We start from the raw sequence: 15651 nt of genomic DNA, 5'->3' as shown, positions 1-15651 counted from the left end.
CCCTGGTGGTGGGCTTGGACTTCACAGATATGTCAACTGCAACACTGCTCTCCCAAAACTGGCGTTGTCACGGGCCTGCTGGGTGATGGTGCAGTGGGAAGCGAAAGTGACAGCCCTGCAGATGTCCTGGATTGGAATCTCTGCGAGGAACGCTGCTGACAAAGCCTGGGACGTTGTAGAGTGGGCTGTGAAAATGTCTGGAGGCAGAACTTTCACCTGTTCATAGCACATCCTGATGCAGGAAGTTATGCAGGCCGAGATCCTCTGGGACGATAGCGACAGGCCCTTTGTCTTGTCCGCCACCTCTATAAAGAGCTGCATTGACTTGCAAAAAGTGTTTAGTCCTTTCGATGTAGATGGCCAGGGTCCACCGAAGTCTATGTTATGTTGTTGACATTCCGAAGCCTCACGGATCGGATGAGGAAAGAAAACAGGCAGAAAAATGTCTTGGTTGTTATGGAATTACAACACGCACCTTGTCTCTCTTGATATTTAAGAGGACCCTGTGGACCAAGGGTGTTGGTGGGAAAGCATACAGCAGTCCCCGCCACCCACAAGAGCAGGATGGCATCGGACAGGGAGCCCTTGCAGAGCCCGTGCATCAAACAAAACTGCTGGCATTTCCTGTTCTGTCTGGAGGTGAACTGGTCCATGCACCCCTAACATGGAATCGACATGAGCAAGCACTCTGAGAACTGAAATTCTGATCTCATTACATGCCTCCAGCCTGGGCGACTATTGCCTTTGGGTTAATCTGGCACAATGGAGGCTGGCATAAAGGTTTTATTGGCACTTGTTTGGGGTGTTCTGCAGATGTCACCATGCTGCAACGCAGCCATAGCAATTAAACCTTTTATGCCACACCTATTTGTATTCATGTGTACACAAAAAAGTGTGCGGGGGGGGGGGGAAATCAATAAACAAGAGGCTTCTGTGGAGAATGCACTCCTTCCACAGTGTTCTTGTGTTCTCTCTGTGCAACATCTGACCCTCCTGCTGCTAGGTTTTAAAAAAGCCCCGCAGTGATTCAGGTTTCAGGGAGAATCTCCCAAGGTTTATTTTTCCTGTTTATTCTTTTCATGAATCTAAATATTCACAAAAGGTGCCCTGCTTCTATTCAGCTTCACAGTCCCAGCCCCGGCTCTCTGTTTGCGCTAACGCTGATCTTTTGCTCATCTCCAGATTATGGTGGCATTTTTTCTTTTTATGAGGAAAAAAAAGAAAAGCAGGTATGTGTGTGTGTTCCCTCCCTCCCCCGCCCTCTCCTTTGAAAACATGAAAAAAATCGACCAAAAGAAACAATTAAAAGAAAAAAAAAATCCAAAACCCACAATTGTAGGTGAAGCAAAGCGTGTGAGATGCCTCGGATTGTCATGGAAACAAGGGCTTTTGCTGTACAAGGTTACAAAGACTTTTGTTTGTGTTCTTTGTCATTTGAAATTTATATTTCTTGGTAAAGGCCAGATGCCAACCTCTGATGCACACCTGAAAAGAAAATCCATCACTGTACACGTCACACACACACATACCCTCGTCAAGCTGCAGAATCCAGCCTTCTGAGCTCGTTTTAGGATTGGACTGGGAAGCTGGGTTCAATTCCTGCTCAGTCTGGGAAAGTCACTGACTCTCGCTGGGCCTTACTGCTCGCATCTGTAAAAGGAGGCGAATAAAATTAATCTTTCCTTTGTCTGTTTGGCCTGTGAGCTCTTTGAGGCAGCACCTCTCTCTCTCTGTCTATGAGGAGGGGCAGGGCAAAAAGGTGAAAAATCAAAATTTTTCATGGCATGGAAATTTCAAAAAAATTTCAGTTCTGCAAATGTGAAAATATTTTGTTTTAGTTCAACATTAATCTGCTTCCCCTGAGCTGCTGTAATGCCTCATGGGACTTGTAGTGTGAGTATCTCACACCTCCATTGTCCTGTACGGATCAGGCTCCCCAGCCAGACTGCATCTCCCATGATACACCATGGTCACATGACCTCCTCTCCATGAGGGGCCATGTTAGTTCAACTGCAGTGCATCATGGGAGATGCAATTCAAACAGATGGGGGGCATTAGGTACCTGAACTGCAACTCTCACAGTGCATGGGGGTACCTCAGGAAACACACATTAATGTCGAACTGTCCCACTGTGAACTGGGCTATATTCATTTTCTTGATGGAAAAATAAAAAAATTTCAGCAAAAATCTATTTTTTTTTCCCACGGAGAATGCTGATTTTGCAGAAAGTGCATTTTCCATCAAAACCCCGCCCTCATTTAGATAGAAAATTCCCAAACCGCACTAGGGAGCGGTACTCAGCTGGGCCATCCATCTGATTGGCTGCTCATCCCTCATTGCCAACTTTATAATTAAACTTAATTGCAACACACGTTCTGGAGGCTGCAGGGCTTTTTGGGCTCTGTCATATCTTTTGAGTTTAGCCACAGCAATTAGCCACTTTCTGCTGGGGAGAAAGCCATGAACTTCTGAACCATAATTAGCATTTGTTCCCAGGGAGACAGATCACATTCTGTCAAATATCTTTCCCAGGCTCTGCCACATGACAGTGAGTGGGAACTTTGCCCGTTTCCTTTGCAGTCTTAGCAAATCCCATCCATTTTACCAATGGTGCTGCCTGCAGACACCAGAGAGGTTTTTAGTCTTGGTTTTCCCTTTGCCTGAAATCCGTAAGTCAGATTTGCTCTGCCCAGCGTTGCAATGCCTAGCCCCTGGCTGACCTGCTGGAATCCTGAGCCCCGAGGTAGGTGCCCAGGTTCCTGTACAACCACAGGGAACGCCTGGTGCTTCATGAAGGGCTTTTCAGCCGCTGGCCAGCTGAACAGAGCACCCCGAAGCTTGCCAGTAGGTGCTGCTGGGGAGAGGGGCAGAAAGAGGAAGCTTAGGCAGTGAGTAGGTGACCAGGTGCACCTGGGTAATGGCCCAGCGATAGTGTAAGACTACAGGCTGACATTGGTCCTCAGGAAACAATGGTTGAGTTTAAACATTAACATGAGTAACTGGCTCAAACTATGTGACCAAAAGAATCAGCTCACCCGAAAGAAGAGTTGTTTGTAGTGACCATGGCAGTACCAGTGTGATCGTACTGAAGGTTTGAGTGGACGTAATAGAAATATTGAGAACGTGGTTAATTGGGCAACAGGTGCAGGGTTTAGCCAGAAAGAGTGTCATTTTGGTCTTTGCCTAAAGGCCAAGATCATCGCTTGTTTGTGTTAGTGTATAAAAAACAAGGCTTTGAGAAGGTTTTTTGTCAGAACTTTTTCCTTACCACTTTGGAGAGACACCAGGATGGGAAAAAATCTCCTGGGCCTGCTTCTGTTGTGAGTATTTTGGCCAATGCTTATAATTGTATCACAGATACAACAAAAACAATGAGGAATCCGGTGGCATCTTAAAGACTAACAGATTTATTTGGGCATACGCTTTCATGGGTAAAAAACCACTTCAAAACCACATTTACTCACGAAAGCTTATGCCCAAATAAATCTGTTAGTCTTTAAGGTGCCACCGGACTCCTCATTGTTTTTGTGGATACAGACTAACGTGGCTACCCCTCTGATACCTGACAGATAAAACAGAAGTTTGTACATCTGCCTGTATTGGTATTTCGACTGTAATTAACATCAAGTGGCCTTTGGACGAGTAAAGGAATCCTTGTGTGGAAGCTGAGTCACAGTAAATGGTAATAAACTTAAACGAGAAATTGTTTCCAACAGACAAGTGCCTCCCTCCACTTGGGAGTCAGCCATGAACCCTCTCCGGTCAACCACTTAGTTAGGCCATGGCCTAGCATCCAAACTGCCCCCCCCGTACCCCCCCCCCCCCGGCCAGACTGCTGCTCGTGCTCACTCTACATTTCCATGTGTCTTCTCTGTGGGTGCTGTGCTGTGCTGTCTCCCTCCCACCTGAGGCTGGCCACTGGCCCTCTGGACGCAGGGGCTGGAAGGTAACCAGTGTTAGGCATGCTCTGAGCCAGCATCAGATGGGCATTTCCTGGCCTAGTTTGAGAATCCTGCTTCTGGACCTCCGTGGCTTCAGCTTGAGCTGTTTGTTAGCTGGGGGGCGCTGTCAGGGTTTGGGCAGCTTTACGAATGCCAACCCAAGGAAACGTAGGCACCTAGCGGGTGTAGGGGCCCACGGGGCTGGCTGGAAGCTGAATGGAGGTTTTGAAAACGTTAGTGGTGCCTAAATGGTGGATTTAGGTGCCTAAAGAGACAGGTAGGTGCCTACATACATTTAAGGAGCTGGGACTAAGTCACTTTTAAAAATGCAATTTAGGCTCTTAAGTCACTCTGGCACTTAAATTGTTTTTGCTGTAACATGCCAAAGGTTTCACACATAGTCTATGGCAGAGCAAGGAACAGAACCCAGAACTCCTGGGGCCAGGTGCCATCTCATAACCAAAAACACCTGAAAAAGAACAAGAGCTGAACTCTTATAAGAATTTCCAAGACCAAATTCTAGCTGCTAAGGGTGTAAATCAGGACAGAATTTTGAGGGTTTTGGCCTCTGTTTTTAGGCTCAAGCCAAAAAGGGGACCCTCTGAATCAGCCAGGCACTGAAGGGCCCCTTAAGTGTCCTAAATGGCAAAAGAGTTTTGACTGCAGACATTGGGCACATGAGTGCCATGAAAAGTACCGGGAGCTCCCAGCGACACGCTGAATGACTTGTGTTTGTGGGTGGCCAGCTCCATTGCTAGCTGCACGATAAGTCCATGAACACTTCCAGCCTACTGATTCCTCCTTCACACAGCTGTCATCCTTCCTGTGTGATGGAGTCCCCTTCACAGCTTGAAGCCACATTCGTTGCCCTGCCAGGAATTTATTTACCTTTGAAGGCAGAGTGACTCAGCAGCTGGTAAAGTCTGGAATCCATTTATAGAGAGTGGGGCTCAGCCCTGTGATGCAAACTAGCTTGTGGAATTGAGTGTCTGTTCAAGAAAAGGAAGCTTGGTTGAGAAGTAACTACCTCACTGATGCTGAGATCTCTGCATGAAAGCAGCTGGCCGGTGGGGTCTGGCGACAAAAACTGTGCACAGTGCTGGAGGTGGCTAGAAGCAGAGGGTTATTTGGACTCAGGATCAAGAAACATTTCCAAGTGTGAGATCCCTTAGCCTATGCAATAGGAAGTGCTGGAAGCCCCATCACCTGAGACATTGTACACAGGACAGGTACAAAATCCTGCTCACTCGTACAGGGCCAAAGGCGCTTGAAGTCAAGGAGTCTTTCATGTCTACAGACCTCAAAACACTTCACGAAGGGATGACAGCAGCACTATCACCATTTTACATCCGGGGAAACCTGGGGAACGGTGAAGGGAAGTGCCTTAGTCAGGGTCCAAGACGGACGCTGCACCAGAGCTGTGCGTAGAACCCAGGAGTCCTGATGCCCAGTCCCATACTCTGGTCACTAGACCCCCATTTTCCCTCTCGGAACTGGGACCAGAACACAGAAGTCCTGACTCCCAACCCTGCTGTTCTAACCATGAGACCCCACTCCCTGCTAAAAGCTGGGATCAGAACCCAGGAATCCTGACGGTCAGACCCCCTCTGTGGGACCATGATGTCATCAGAGACTAGATTGTCGAGAACACTCCTGCATGGGTGCTGGAGGGATGTATGAGAAGGTGTTTGCCAGGTCTTCTCTGTTTCTATGCTGCCACATACAGCTGCTTGCCTGCTTTCTACCAATACCATGCCAGTCGAGTCATACAGTCATGGAGTTTCAGGCCAGAGGCCACCAGCTCCTCTGTTCTGACCTCCTGCATACCACAGCACACCAACACCACTCAACAGCTGCACGCGCAACCAAAATTACACTCAAGTATTACAGCCCTTAGGGGACTAGACAGTCCTGTGCCACAGGCAGAGAAGGGGAGGGACGCAAGGTGCACCAGTGCTCAAGGGCCTGCAAGGGAATCATTAAGGGCAATAGAACCATATAATCCTGGCGAGAGAGAGAGAGAGATTATACCTCTCACCGTTGGGTGACTGCGTGGCTGGCCCAGGACCCATCATTACCTTTTGTGATGTTATTGTTTATCTGGTGTTTAACGCTGACTATAATAGAGGTTTGGAAATTAGAGAGTAAAAAGAAACCAATTTCCCGGGTCCTGCCAGATGAACGGCATTGTTCTCAGCAGCTCAAGAGGCTGCTTAAGGGCCTTGGAAACTGTCACAAACCCCCTGGGACTTATCAGCCCATGTTGTATGAAAAGCCTTGAAATTCTTTCCATAACAACAACAACCCTCCCCTCCATCAGTGGAACAATACAGTTAGACGCGGGGATTCTTGTGCCCTGGCCATTCCCCCTCTGTACTAGGAGAACTTTGGGAAGAGGCATCTGGACTTTTCTGTAAGTAAAAGTAAAGTTTAAAAGAAAAAATGGCAAGTTTTCTTTCCTTTTAAGGCAAAATGCGCAACTAAAGGCAATTCTTTTAGCCTTCCCTGTGTTCCCACGCTGATTGCTGCTCCCTTGGGATCCTGCTTTGGAGCAGCGTGGGAAGAAGACTGGCATGTGTTCAGGCAGTGGGGAGTATTTTTAACTCTCTGTGTGTGTGCGCACACGCGTGTGCGTGCACTGGGTGATAACATGAGTTACCTCCTGCTCACACTCTGACTATCCCAGGAACCCACAGACGCACAGCATCACTCACTCTCATGGGTGGGCAGGAGGCGTGGGTATCACGTCAAACAACAATTCTTCTCTTCCTGGCTCTGTCACCAGCCCAAAGCTAGGCTGAAATCCTGGCCCTACTGAACTCAACAGGCGTTCTATAACGGACATCAGCAGAATGAGGGTTTCAGCTACTCCCCCCCCTCCCCCAACCGCAAATTATGGTGTCTACTCTTGGCGTTTGCACCTGGGCAGCTACATCAACTGGAGCAAATTCCCTGAAGTGGGGGAAGCCTCCCCGCCCTTCAACAGTTCTAGACTCAGACGAATCTCAGGAAGCCAGCGATACAACAGCACTGCTTCGCCATGGCGTCGTTTCTCCTGGGATTCACTTCGGCGACATCGGTGGCAGTCCGTGCAGCTACACACCGCAGCCAAAGCCTCTGGCAGCAGGACGCTGAACTTGTAACGATAGCAGTGTGAACATGCTGCCGCAGCGTCACTGATTGGCAGCATGCTAGTGAAAGCCGACTCAGATACATCTACATGTGTTGCAATCATGGGGAAACCTTGTGTGAATCCTCCATGACAGAGCAGAGCTTCCTGCACTATGGTTGCACGTTGGTGGCAGCTACGGGGCAGTACTGGGAAGGATTTTATTTAGCTGGGCTGAAACTGCAAATGTGCAAACAGAAACCTTTAAATCATGTTATCTTTGACACTTGGGTTTTTCAACAGGGAGCATTTAAAATGAATGCCTGGGGCTTGATTTTTCCATTTACACCACTGCAAAACCCTGCCACAGCTGAGCCAGGGTAGCATTTCCCATTCTGCACCGGTGTAAATAGCTGCACTAGGTAACGGGCCTGGAGATTCAGCCAGCACCCCACCCTGGTTCTAATCCCTGCTTTCACAACAGCGCCCAGTGTGGACTTGGGTCAGCACTTTCAAAAGCGTGCTACCTCGTGCACATCAGCAGCAGCCGCGAATGCCCATTACACAGGAGGTTAGTACCCTTCTCCTCATGTTACAGCTGGGAAAGGGACTTGTGCAGAGCTCAGAATAAAACCAACAGCTCCTGTGTCCCCCCCCGCCAGCCAGTCTGCCAGGGGCTACGTGCTTGACCAGAGACATCAAGGGCCTGATTTCCCACCACTGTAGTTTAAGTCAGTGGGAGCAATGGGTGCTCAGTCCCTCTGAAAACTCGGTGTCTGTAGCTGGGGAGACCCCAAACTCAATGCCCACTCTGGCTGCTCTGCTCATGCCCTACACACGGGGGTGCTGTGAGCGTGTCATTCATGAATTGGTACATCGAGGGACAGCTTGTCCGACACACTCAGCACCCCTGTAGGTGCCTATACCAGTGGTTCTCAACCAGATGTCCGTGGCCCCCTGCAGGGCTGTGAGCAGGTTTCAGGGAGTCCACCAAGCAGGGCCAGAGTTGCTGGGGCCCAGAGCAGAAAGCTGAAGCCCTACCGCATGGGGCTGAAGCCTGAGGCCCTGAGCCCCACCACCCGCGGTTGAAGCTGAAGCCTACGCAATGTAGGTTTGCAGAGTCCCCATGCAATTGCCCTGCTTGCTAATCCCTCATGCCGGTCCAGGCTTTTATATGCAAAAAACCGGTTGTTGTGGCACAGGTGGGCCATGGAGTTTTTATAGCATGGGCGGGGGGCTCACAAAGGAAAAGGTTGAGAACCCCTGGCCTATATGAAGTGCAGGAGCTGCTGGATGTTGACCAGATGTGAGCATTCAGCCCTATCGAAGGCTGGCTACACTGGGACCCAAGAGACCTGGCGTCTATTCTTGCCTCTACCACGGACTCTGTGGGTAAGTCAGTTCAGTTCCCTGTCCGTAAAATGGAGCTAACCATTCTGTTCTCACACCCTTGGCTGGTTAGACAGAGTTCTTTGGGTCAGGGGCCACATCTGTGCAACACCTGGCATAAAAGGGCCCTGAGTTCAGTTGGGACTTCTAAGTGGTACTAAAAGAAAAGGAGTACTTGTGGCACCTTAGAGACTAACCAATTTATTTGAGCATAAGCTTTCGTGAGCTACAGCTCACTTCATCGGATGCCTTTAACAGTACTCTGTATTATGGGCTCTCCGCTATACCACTTTCAAGAATGTACCTTTAAATTCCAGCTTCCCTTTGCACTATACAATCCCGGATACCTTTTATCGTTCACTGCGATTTAACGTTGCTAGCCAGGTTAATGTGGTTACATTAGAATAGCAAATGTTGCATTGCTTATTGAAATAACCTTGGGCAATTGATGCATGAAACATTAAGTAATTGCCAGAAAACAACAAAAACAAAGCAGCAGAAAAGACAAGTCGCATTTTAACACTGAAAAAGAAATTGTCCAAAGTGTTTGCCAAAAAGATGGCCAGTAGGTGGGAGAGTGGAAAAAGGTCTGGAGGGGATTGTTAAAAAGTCTCTCTAAACATAAAAAAATGCAAATCCCTTGCTGGATGGCTAACAGGGCCCCTGGATATCTGAAAAAAGGGACACCCTAGTCCGAGAAATCTAATTTGTGTGTGCAGAAGTTTTCACCATGACTAAGTCTCTTTTCTGGTCTTGCTTGAAGAGATGATGCTACCAGCTTCCTTGAAGCTCCTAGCGCCACCAACCAGCAGCAACGTGTTGCGGAATTTCTGAATGGAGAAAGCAGGGAAGTCTAACATACAAGTCATTATGGGCCAGGGTCTCCACTGCTCTTAGCACCAAAGGGGACCTAAAATGGCACATAAATCTTTGATGGACTTCTGCATTGGGTGGGTCTATATCGGAGGCCTCAAATGAGATCAGACCCCCAACTGTGCTGTGCACTTGAAAGCCACAGTTTCTGCCTCAAAGAGCTTACAAAGGAAGCTTCATTTTACAAATGAGGAACTGAGACACAGAGACGGGACCAATGTGTCTGTGGCTCAGGCAAGAACTGAACCCAGATCCCCTGTCACATGTTCTAACTACAGGACCAACCTGGCTCCCTACATAGCTGTCAATCCAGCCTTCCTTGGAAATGTAAACCTAAATGCCAAGCTGAAGGTTTGCAAAGGAGAAACCTGTGCACCAAGTGAAACGCTTGGAAAGAGCACTGAGTGGGCTGGCTGTAGAAAGCTCGCCGAGGTAAATTACTGGGTGATGAACTGCATAGCAGTGAGAGCGCAAGCAGCAATCTCAAGCCACCAGGCACTTTGACTTAAATCAATGTTTAGTTAATATTTCTGTGCATGCTCCAGAATTGATGCACATATAAATAAACTACTGCATTCACTGCATTGCAGGAGAAAAGCAATCTGCCTCTTTTGTCTCTGACAGCTATACCTGTCTTTTTGTTCTTAAGAGAGCCATACTCCATGGTCATCTAGTAATCCAGAGAGCTGTATGGGGCCTGAGCAGCCACTGCCCACATCTATGATTTTGCCCTCCAGCTCTCAAACTGAACAGTTATTTTGGAGTGGTCAGTCCTCCTGCAAGCCGTGATATGAGATTTTATATTGTGATATCATGCTCTTGGCTCTTATCGATAAAGTTCAAAGCACCTTACAGAACAAGCTCCAATATCATTGAGGTCAGAAGGTCTAGCAGTGTGTTAAAAAACAAACCACTCCACCCTGCCAGGCACCATCTGTCTCTGTTATCTCCACCACATCCATATGTACCCCTCAATCCATCATCTCCATATATACCTCTTCACCCATCCATCTTTACTCATCTCCCCAGGTAGATCTGTCTGTCATCTACATACGGATCCCTCTATCTGTCGATCCAGCCCTATCGAGCCCATCAAGGTTCTGATGCTGGCACCCATCCCCTTGCGGGCTGAGTGCCTCAAGCAGTGCAGCCCCAGGGAATTGTAACTTGTGCCCTTTCCGCGCACACAGCGGCAGCAACAAGTACCTACTCTGTCTAAACCGGGGCTGATTAATCTCTGACTAAATTAAAACCTAAAGACAAATGAATAATCAGCAGCCTGTTAATAAGCCTGTTGACTTCTCACTAGAGACTTTGTTTCTAAAATGGGGGGAGGGGAGGCGCTAAAAACATCCGTGGCAGAGGCATCTTGCAGAGGCAGAAGCGTACTAGCACGGCCCACGTGGGAAGCTACCGGTTTGTTTCTCAGAGTAGTGAATGGACATTGGTTTTCATAGGCCTCTTCTAGTCTGTGGTCAAAGTGACCGGGGGTTAAGTGCAATCTGGGAACTTGCTATTGAAATTTTGGATTTAAACAAAGAAGTGGCCCTCAGAATGGGTGACATCACAAATGAGCCACCCCCAGGGTGAGCACATCTAAAGGAACCCTACCATGGGGACCAGGCCCTGTGCTAACTGGGCTCACTGTGGCAAGGAATGCATTGCTCTTACACACATTGTTCGAAGCAGGGAGCAGGCTGGAGCAGGCACAGCGGTGTATAAAACGCTCCCTAATCAAAAGGGTGGCATTTTACACACACTTTGGCCCAGGGTAGGGGGTACAGGTAGGGAGAATCAGCCCCCTGGTTTTCAAGGGAACGCACAGAAAGTGAAAAGCAAACCATGTGGCTCCTTTAACTACTTTGCTACATTTTGTTTTTGGGTGGGCACTTTGAACAGGGGACTGGGAAATGTCACTGAGCAGCCCTGGGTCAGCACTGACCCTTCGTGAGCATGCTTTGCCTTTGAGACTTCTTGCCTGTTGCCACTTGCCCTGCGCATGGTCCATGGAACGCAATCGCAGCAGCTAAATGAGGTTCACAGAAGAGTAAATGTTAGGTGTTAAAGGTAACCACAAAAGCTTTGCAGCAGCACAAAAGGTGGCAACAGCCAAGGACTTTCAATCAGCTGCGAGTCATGAACCATATTTACTGCACAGAAAGAGCAGCCATATGTAAAGGATTTAGCCACATTACACACCCAGTAACCTCCATGTCCCAGTACATGCTGCCTAGGCTCCAAGATGGTGATGGAACATTCTGCAAAATCACATGCACCAACAACAATGGGAATCATTTGAATGGGGCAGCGTTGAAGCAAACTTCTCCATCAATCTGCAGACAAACTCTTCCAGAGTAAAAAGAAAAGGAGGACTTGTGGCACCTTAGAGACTAACCAATTTATTTGAGCATGAGCTTTCGTGAGCTACAGCTCACTTCATCGGATGCAGTGAAGTAGCTCCCGAAGGCTTGTGCTCAAATAAATTGGTTAGTCTCTAAGGTGCCACAGGTACTGCTTTTCTTTTTGCGAACACAGACTAACACGGCTGCTATTCTGAAATCTCCCAGAGTAGCCGTTCATGCCTAGCACTAGGGGTCAGGGTCACTGAAGAACTTGGCACTGTAATGCTAGTGTAATCAATTACTGTTAATTTTATATGTGAGAGCTCCACTACTCTGGTGATGGGGAGCAGGAGAAAACCCGAAGACATAGTGTTTAGGGCCAGGAGGGACTATCAGACCAGCTAGTCGGACCTCCTGGATCTCACAGGCCAGAGAATTTCACCCAGTTACCCCGTATCAAGCTCAATAGCTTGCGTTTGGCTAAAGCACCTCCCAGAAAGGCCTCCAGCCTTCATGTCACCAAGAGATGGAGAATCCGCCACTTTACTTGGGAGTTTCGTTCCAATGGTTCATCATCCTCACTTTTCAAAAACGGTCTTCGCTGAACATGTCTGATTTCAGCTTCCCGGCATTGGTTCTTGTTCTGCCTTTCCCTGCTAGGTTAAAAAGACCTTTAGTCCCTGGTATTTCCCCCCACCCCCACCCCCATGAAGGTAGTTCTACACCATCACCTCTTAATCTTCTCTTTGATAAGCTAAATAGATTGAGCTTTTTGAGCTTCTCACTGAAAGGCATTTTCTCCAGCCCTCGAGTAAGTTTTGTGGCTCTTTTCTGTATCCTCCCCAATTTTTCAATATGCTTTTTAAAATGTGGGCACCAGAACTGGACCCCAGTTGGTCTCACCAATGCCGTCTACAGAGGTAAGAATCGCCAGCCTGCTCCTATTCACTACCACCACTTTATACAGCCAAGGGTCACATTAGTCCTTTCCACTGCATCACACCGGGATAAAGCATTTCAAAGGCACAGAGGAGAATGAGGTGAAAGTCACTGGGAACTGGGTGTTGAACTCCCCTTTGAAAATCTCCCTAGATATAGTCAGAAGGGCTGGGAACCCACAAATCCCATTCGAGTCAGTGCCAGCACCTTGGAAAAACTCAGGCAGAAGGTAGGATTTTCAAAAATGCCAAAGTGTTAACATTTTCAACAGCCCCTAAAAGCCTCTTTTCCAAAAGGGAATGAGACTTAGGGTTTGATTACTGAGCACCCGTCACTCCTGTTGACTTTCACCTGCAGGCTGCTCATCACCTCTGAAAAATCAGAGCTTTAGGCTCCTTCAGTGGCTGATCACTTTTGAAAAAGGGACATAAGCGCTGAAGTCACTTGGGCTTGTCTGAAAATGAGACCCTTTGGCAGTAATTCCCCACCTCAGTGGCAGGTGGGTGACTGCTTGGTGAGGGCAAGAAATTCATTATGAAGGGACAGAATGAAGTTCAGAAACAAACTTTTTATTAAAAGTCAGTAGAGAAAGAAACTATGCAGTTCCCTGCAGGAAACACTCAGTGACCTACAGCCTGTGAGCAGCACATGGTCCATTCTGGCCTGAATGTCTGCGTCGATAAAAGCAAATGGGCTTAGCTCTCCCCTGCCCTGCATTTCATGCAATCATTGACATTAGTGCAAACCAGAATGACATCATTCAGCACTCACTTTGCTCAGGTGTCCACAGAAGATCAGGCTCTGGATTGGCATGTTTGTTGCATGTGTGAATGCACACTATGGGTGGGTGACATTTTATTTTTGTGCCAAAAGCTAGTCCAAGGACAAGGCACTCTTTCCACAGATTAATCTCACTCGGTGTACTATACGTTATGTACACTGCGTGATGAATCTTTCCTCTATTAATACTGCTAGATGCACTTTCTAACCTACAATTCTCTGCATTCAGTGAATACATTTGCACAGATATTCAGGGGCAGTGTTGTAAACTGTGTATCTATTAAGGAACAAGAAGATCTGAAATGAGCTAGTCTTGGGAGCAAAGTAAGGTTCAGTATTTCTTGGTCCTCCTAGAAACTTTTCTTTAAAAAAAAATAATTCCTATTTCTAAAGGTTATGAAAGGTCTGATTTGAAAGCCCAGCAGGAGTTGTACAGAAATCTAAGTTCATTGCTACAGAATGGGATTCTGCACAATTGCTCCCCTAAACTGGTCCATTTAATTTTCAATATCACGGGCCACTCTTTCCTCTGTTTGGCAGGTTCAAGGAGGAGACCTGCAGGGCTAGTGTGTAGACATTTATACAAACACTGTAGCAGCCCCTCACCCACGGCTGTCCCGGTGCCGCTGCCAGGGTCAAAGAACCCTGCACTGTGTGGTATGGAATCTGTGCTCATGAGTACACACGTGTACGGTTTCTGAGAATTGTAACTCAGATTTCTCTCCTCACAGCAACCAGAGAAGCTCCCAGTCACATTTTCAGCCCTTCCTGATCTCTGTGGGGACAGCAACATCTTGAAGCCACTCATGAGAAGGAGCTTGGAAACAAATACTTGGAGCCAAATTTAGCCCTTGCGTAAAGACTGTGGGTGTAATTCCACTGATGGCCCCAGGGTTCCACATCCTCAGCCCGTGTAAATCAGCCAAGCGCCACGAAAGTTAATGGATTTAGGCAAATTTACAGCAGCTGAAGACTTGGACTACTGTCTGGGGAGTAAAACGTTCATTGCTGAACCTCAATACGCATGAAACTTACCTGTTTTCATGCTGTGTTACAAACTCAAAACTTAGACCAGTCTTTCCATGTTCAGAAGTTTTCCAAAAGCAAATGAGGGCCTGGCTCACTGATTTATGGTTTCAACATGAAATCAAATGAAACTTGGCTGTGTTGGGCAGGGGGCGTGCACGCGCAATAGCCAGGCTCTCTACGTGTATGCCAGCCTCTGCGTGTATGAGTAGGTGCATGCTAATCAATATGTGCGCCCACTTGTGCATGCTAGCTAATGTGCTAGTGTGCAAATTGTGTGCGCTAGTGCATGAATGTGTACAGGCCAGCTTGTGTGCACACGTGCACCTGTACCAGGGCGCCAGGGTGTGTGGGCACACCAGCCTCATTGTATGTGCAGAGTCTACACTTGAGCTACATGCAATGCTTTAGCGTTGCGGGTCACAGCATGGTGCTTCTCCCTTCACTGTCTCAGCCCAGACAGCACACGAGGCAGCTGCCTGGGGACCAACCTGTGACGATGTGACACAGCAGGGAGGGGGGAGTGTTGACCTGGGGATGGGAGACCTGAGAGCCTGTCACCTGAGCCAGGAGGGGGAGGGGGAGGAGGAGGTAACACCTCTGCCCAGGAATGTGAACAGAGGCTGCAGGAGGGGGCCTGCTGGGGGGGTTTAGTTTTGAGTTTGGGGCTGGGTGGAGGAACGCAGGGAACCCCAGGGCTGGGGTCTAAGCTCCCTGCTCCCCCAGAAGGACTTGACTGAGGGGTCCTGGTTGTACCCACAAGCTCTGTTTTGGACTGTGTTCCTGTTGTTCAATAAACCTTCTGTGTTACTGGCTGGCTGAGAGTCTCAGTGAATCCCAGGAAGAGGGGTGCAGGGCCTGGACTCCCCCACACTCCGTGACACAGCCACACGGTGGGGAGAGACAAGAGCCATGCATGTGACCACTGCTCTGGGACTCCCTCTCCGCTCGTCTCCTTATCCCTGTCCGCTGCCTTTGTTCTGACTCACCAGACGCAGTGCAGGAGAGTTACGTCTTGGCATTATCAACTGTGCTGAAAGAGCAATGAATTCTGATCAGCTACTGGACACAGAATCAGCCGCTCCCGCCCCCAGCTCCATCTTTGGTTAGTAGCTACGTAAATGTGACAAAGATGCACTGGTTCAGTGGCACCAGAAGGTTCCCTAGCTCGGTGACTCCCATTAAGGGAGGTCACCATAAGCCAGATCCATCTTGGGGGGCAGGAGGGGGAAGAGATACTGGTGAACATTTT

The 15651-nt window shown here is 48.3% G+C and overlaps 1 protein-coding gene across 1 annotated transcript in view; it reads left to right on the top strand.

The window, feature by feature from the left end:
- Positions 1–14947, top strand: part of LOC311511903 (uncharacterized protein) — a gene marked incomplete at its 5' end in the record, with an annotated part of 199195 nt that extends 184248 nt beyond the window's left edge. Inside the window, one exon of the mRNA XM_084612835.1 lies at positions 14105–14947. Within this exon, the coding sequence (XP_084468961.1) occupies positions 14105–14145 (41 nt within the window). The 3' untranslated portion in view covers positions 14146–14947. The remainder of the gene's footprint in view (positions 1–14104) is intronic.
- Positions 14948–15651: the final 704 nt, after the last annotated feature.

This window comes from Lepidochelys olivacea (genome assembly GCF_965140295.1).
Source record: "Lepidochelys olivacea isolate rLepOli2 genome assembly, chromosome: 23".
Taxonomy (NCBI): Eukaryota; Metazoa; Chordata; order Testudines; family Cheloniidae; genus Lepidochelys; species Lepidochelys olivacea.
This window is presented reverse-complemented; position numbering and strand designations above follow the sequence as displayed.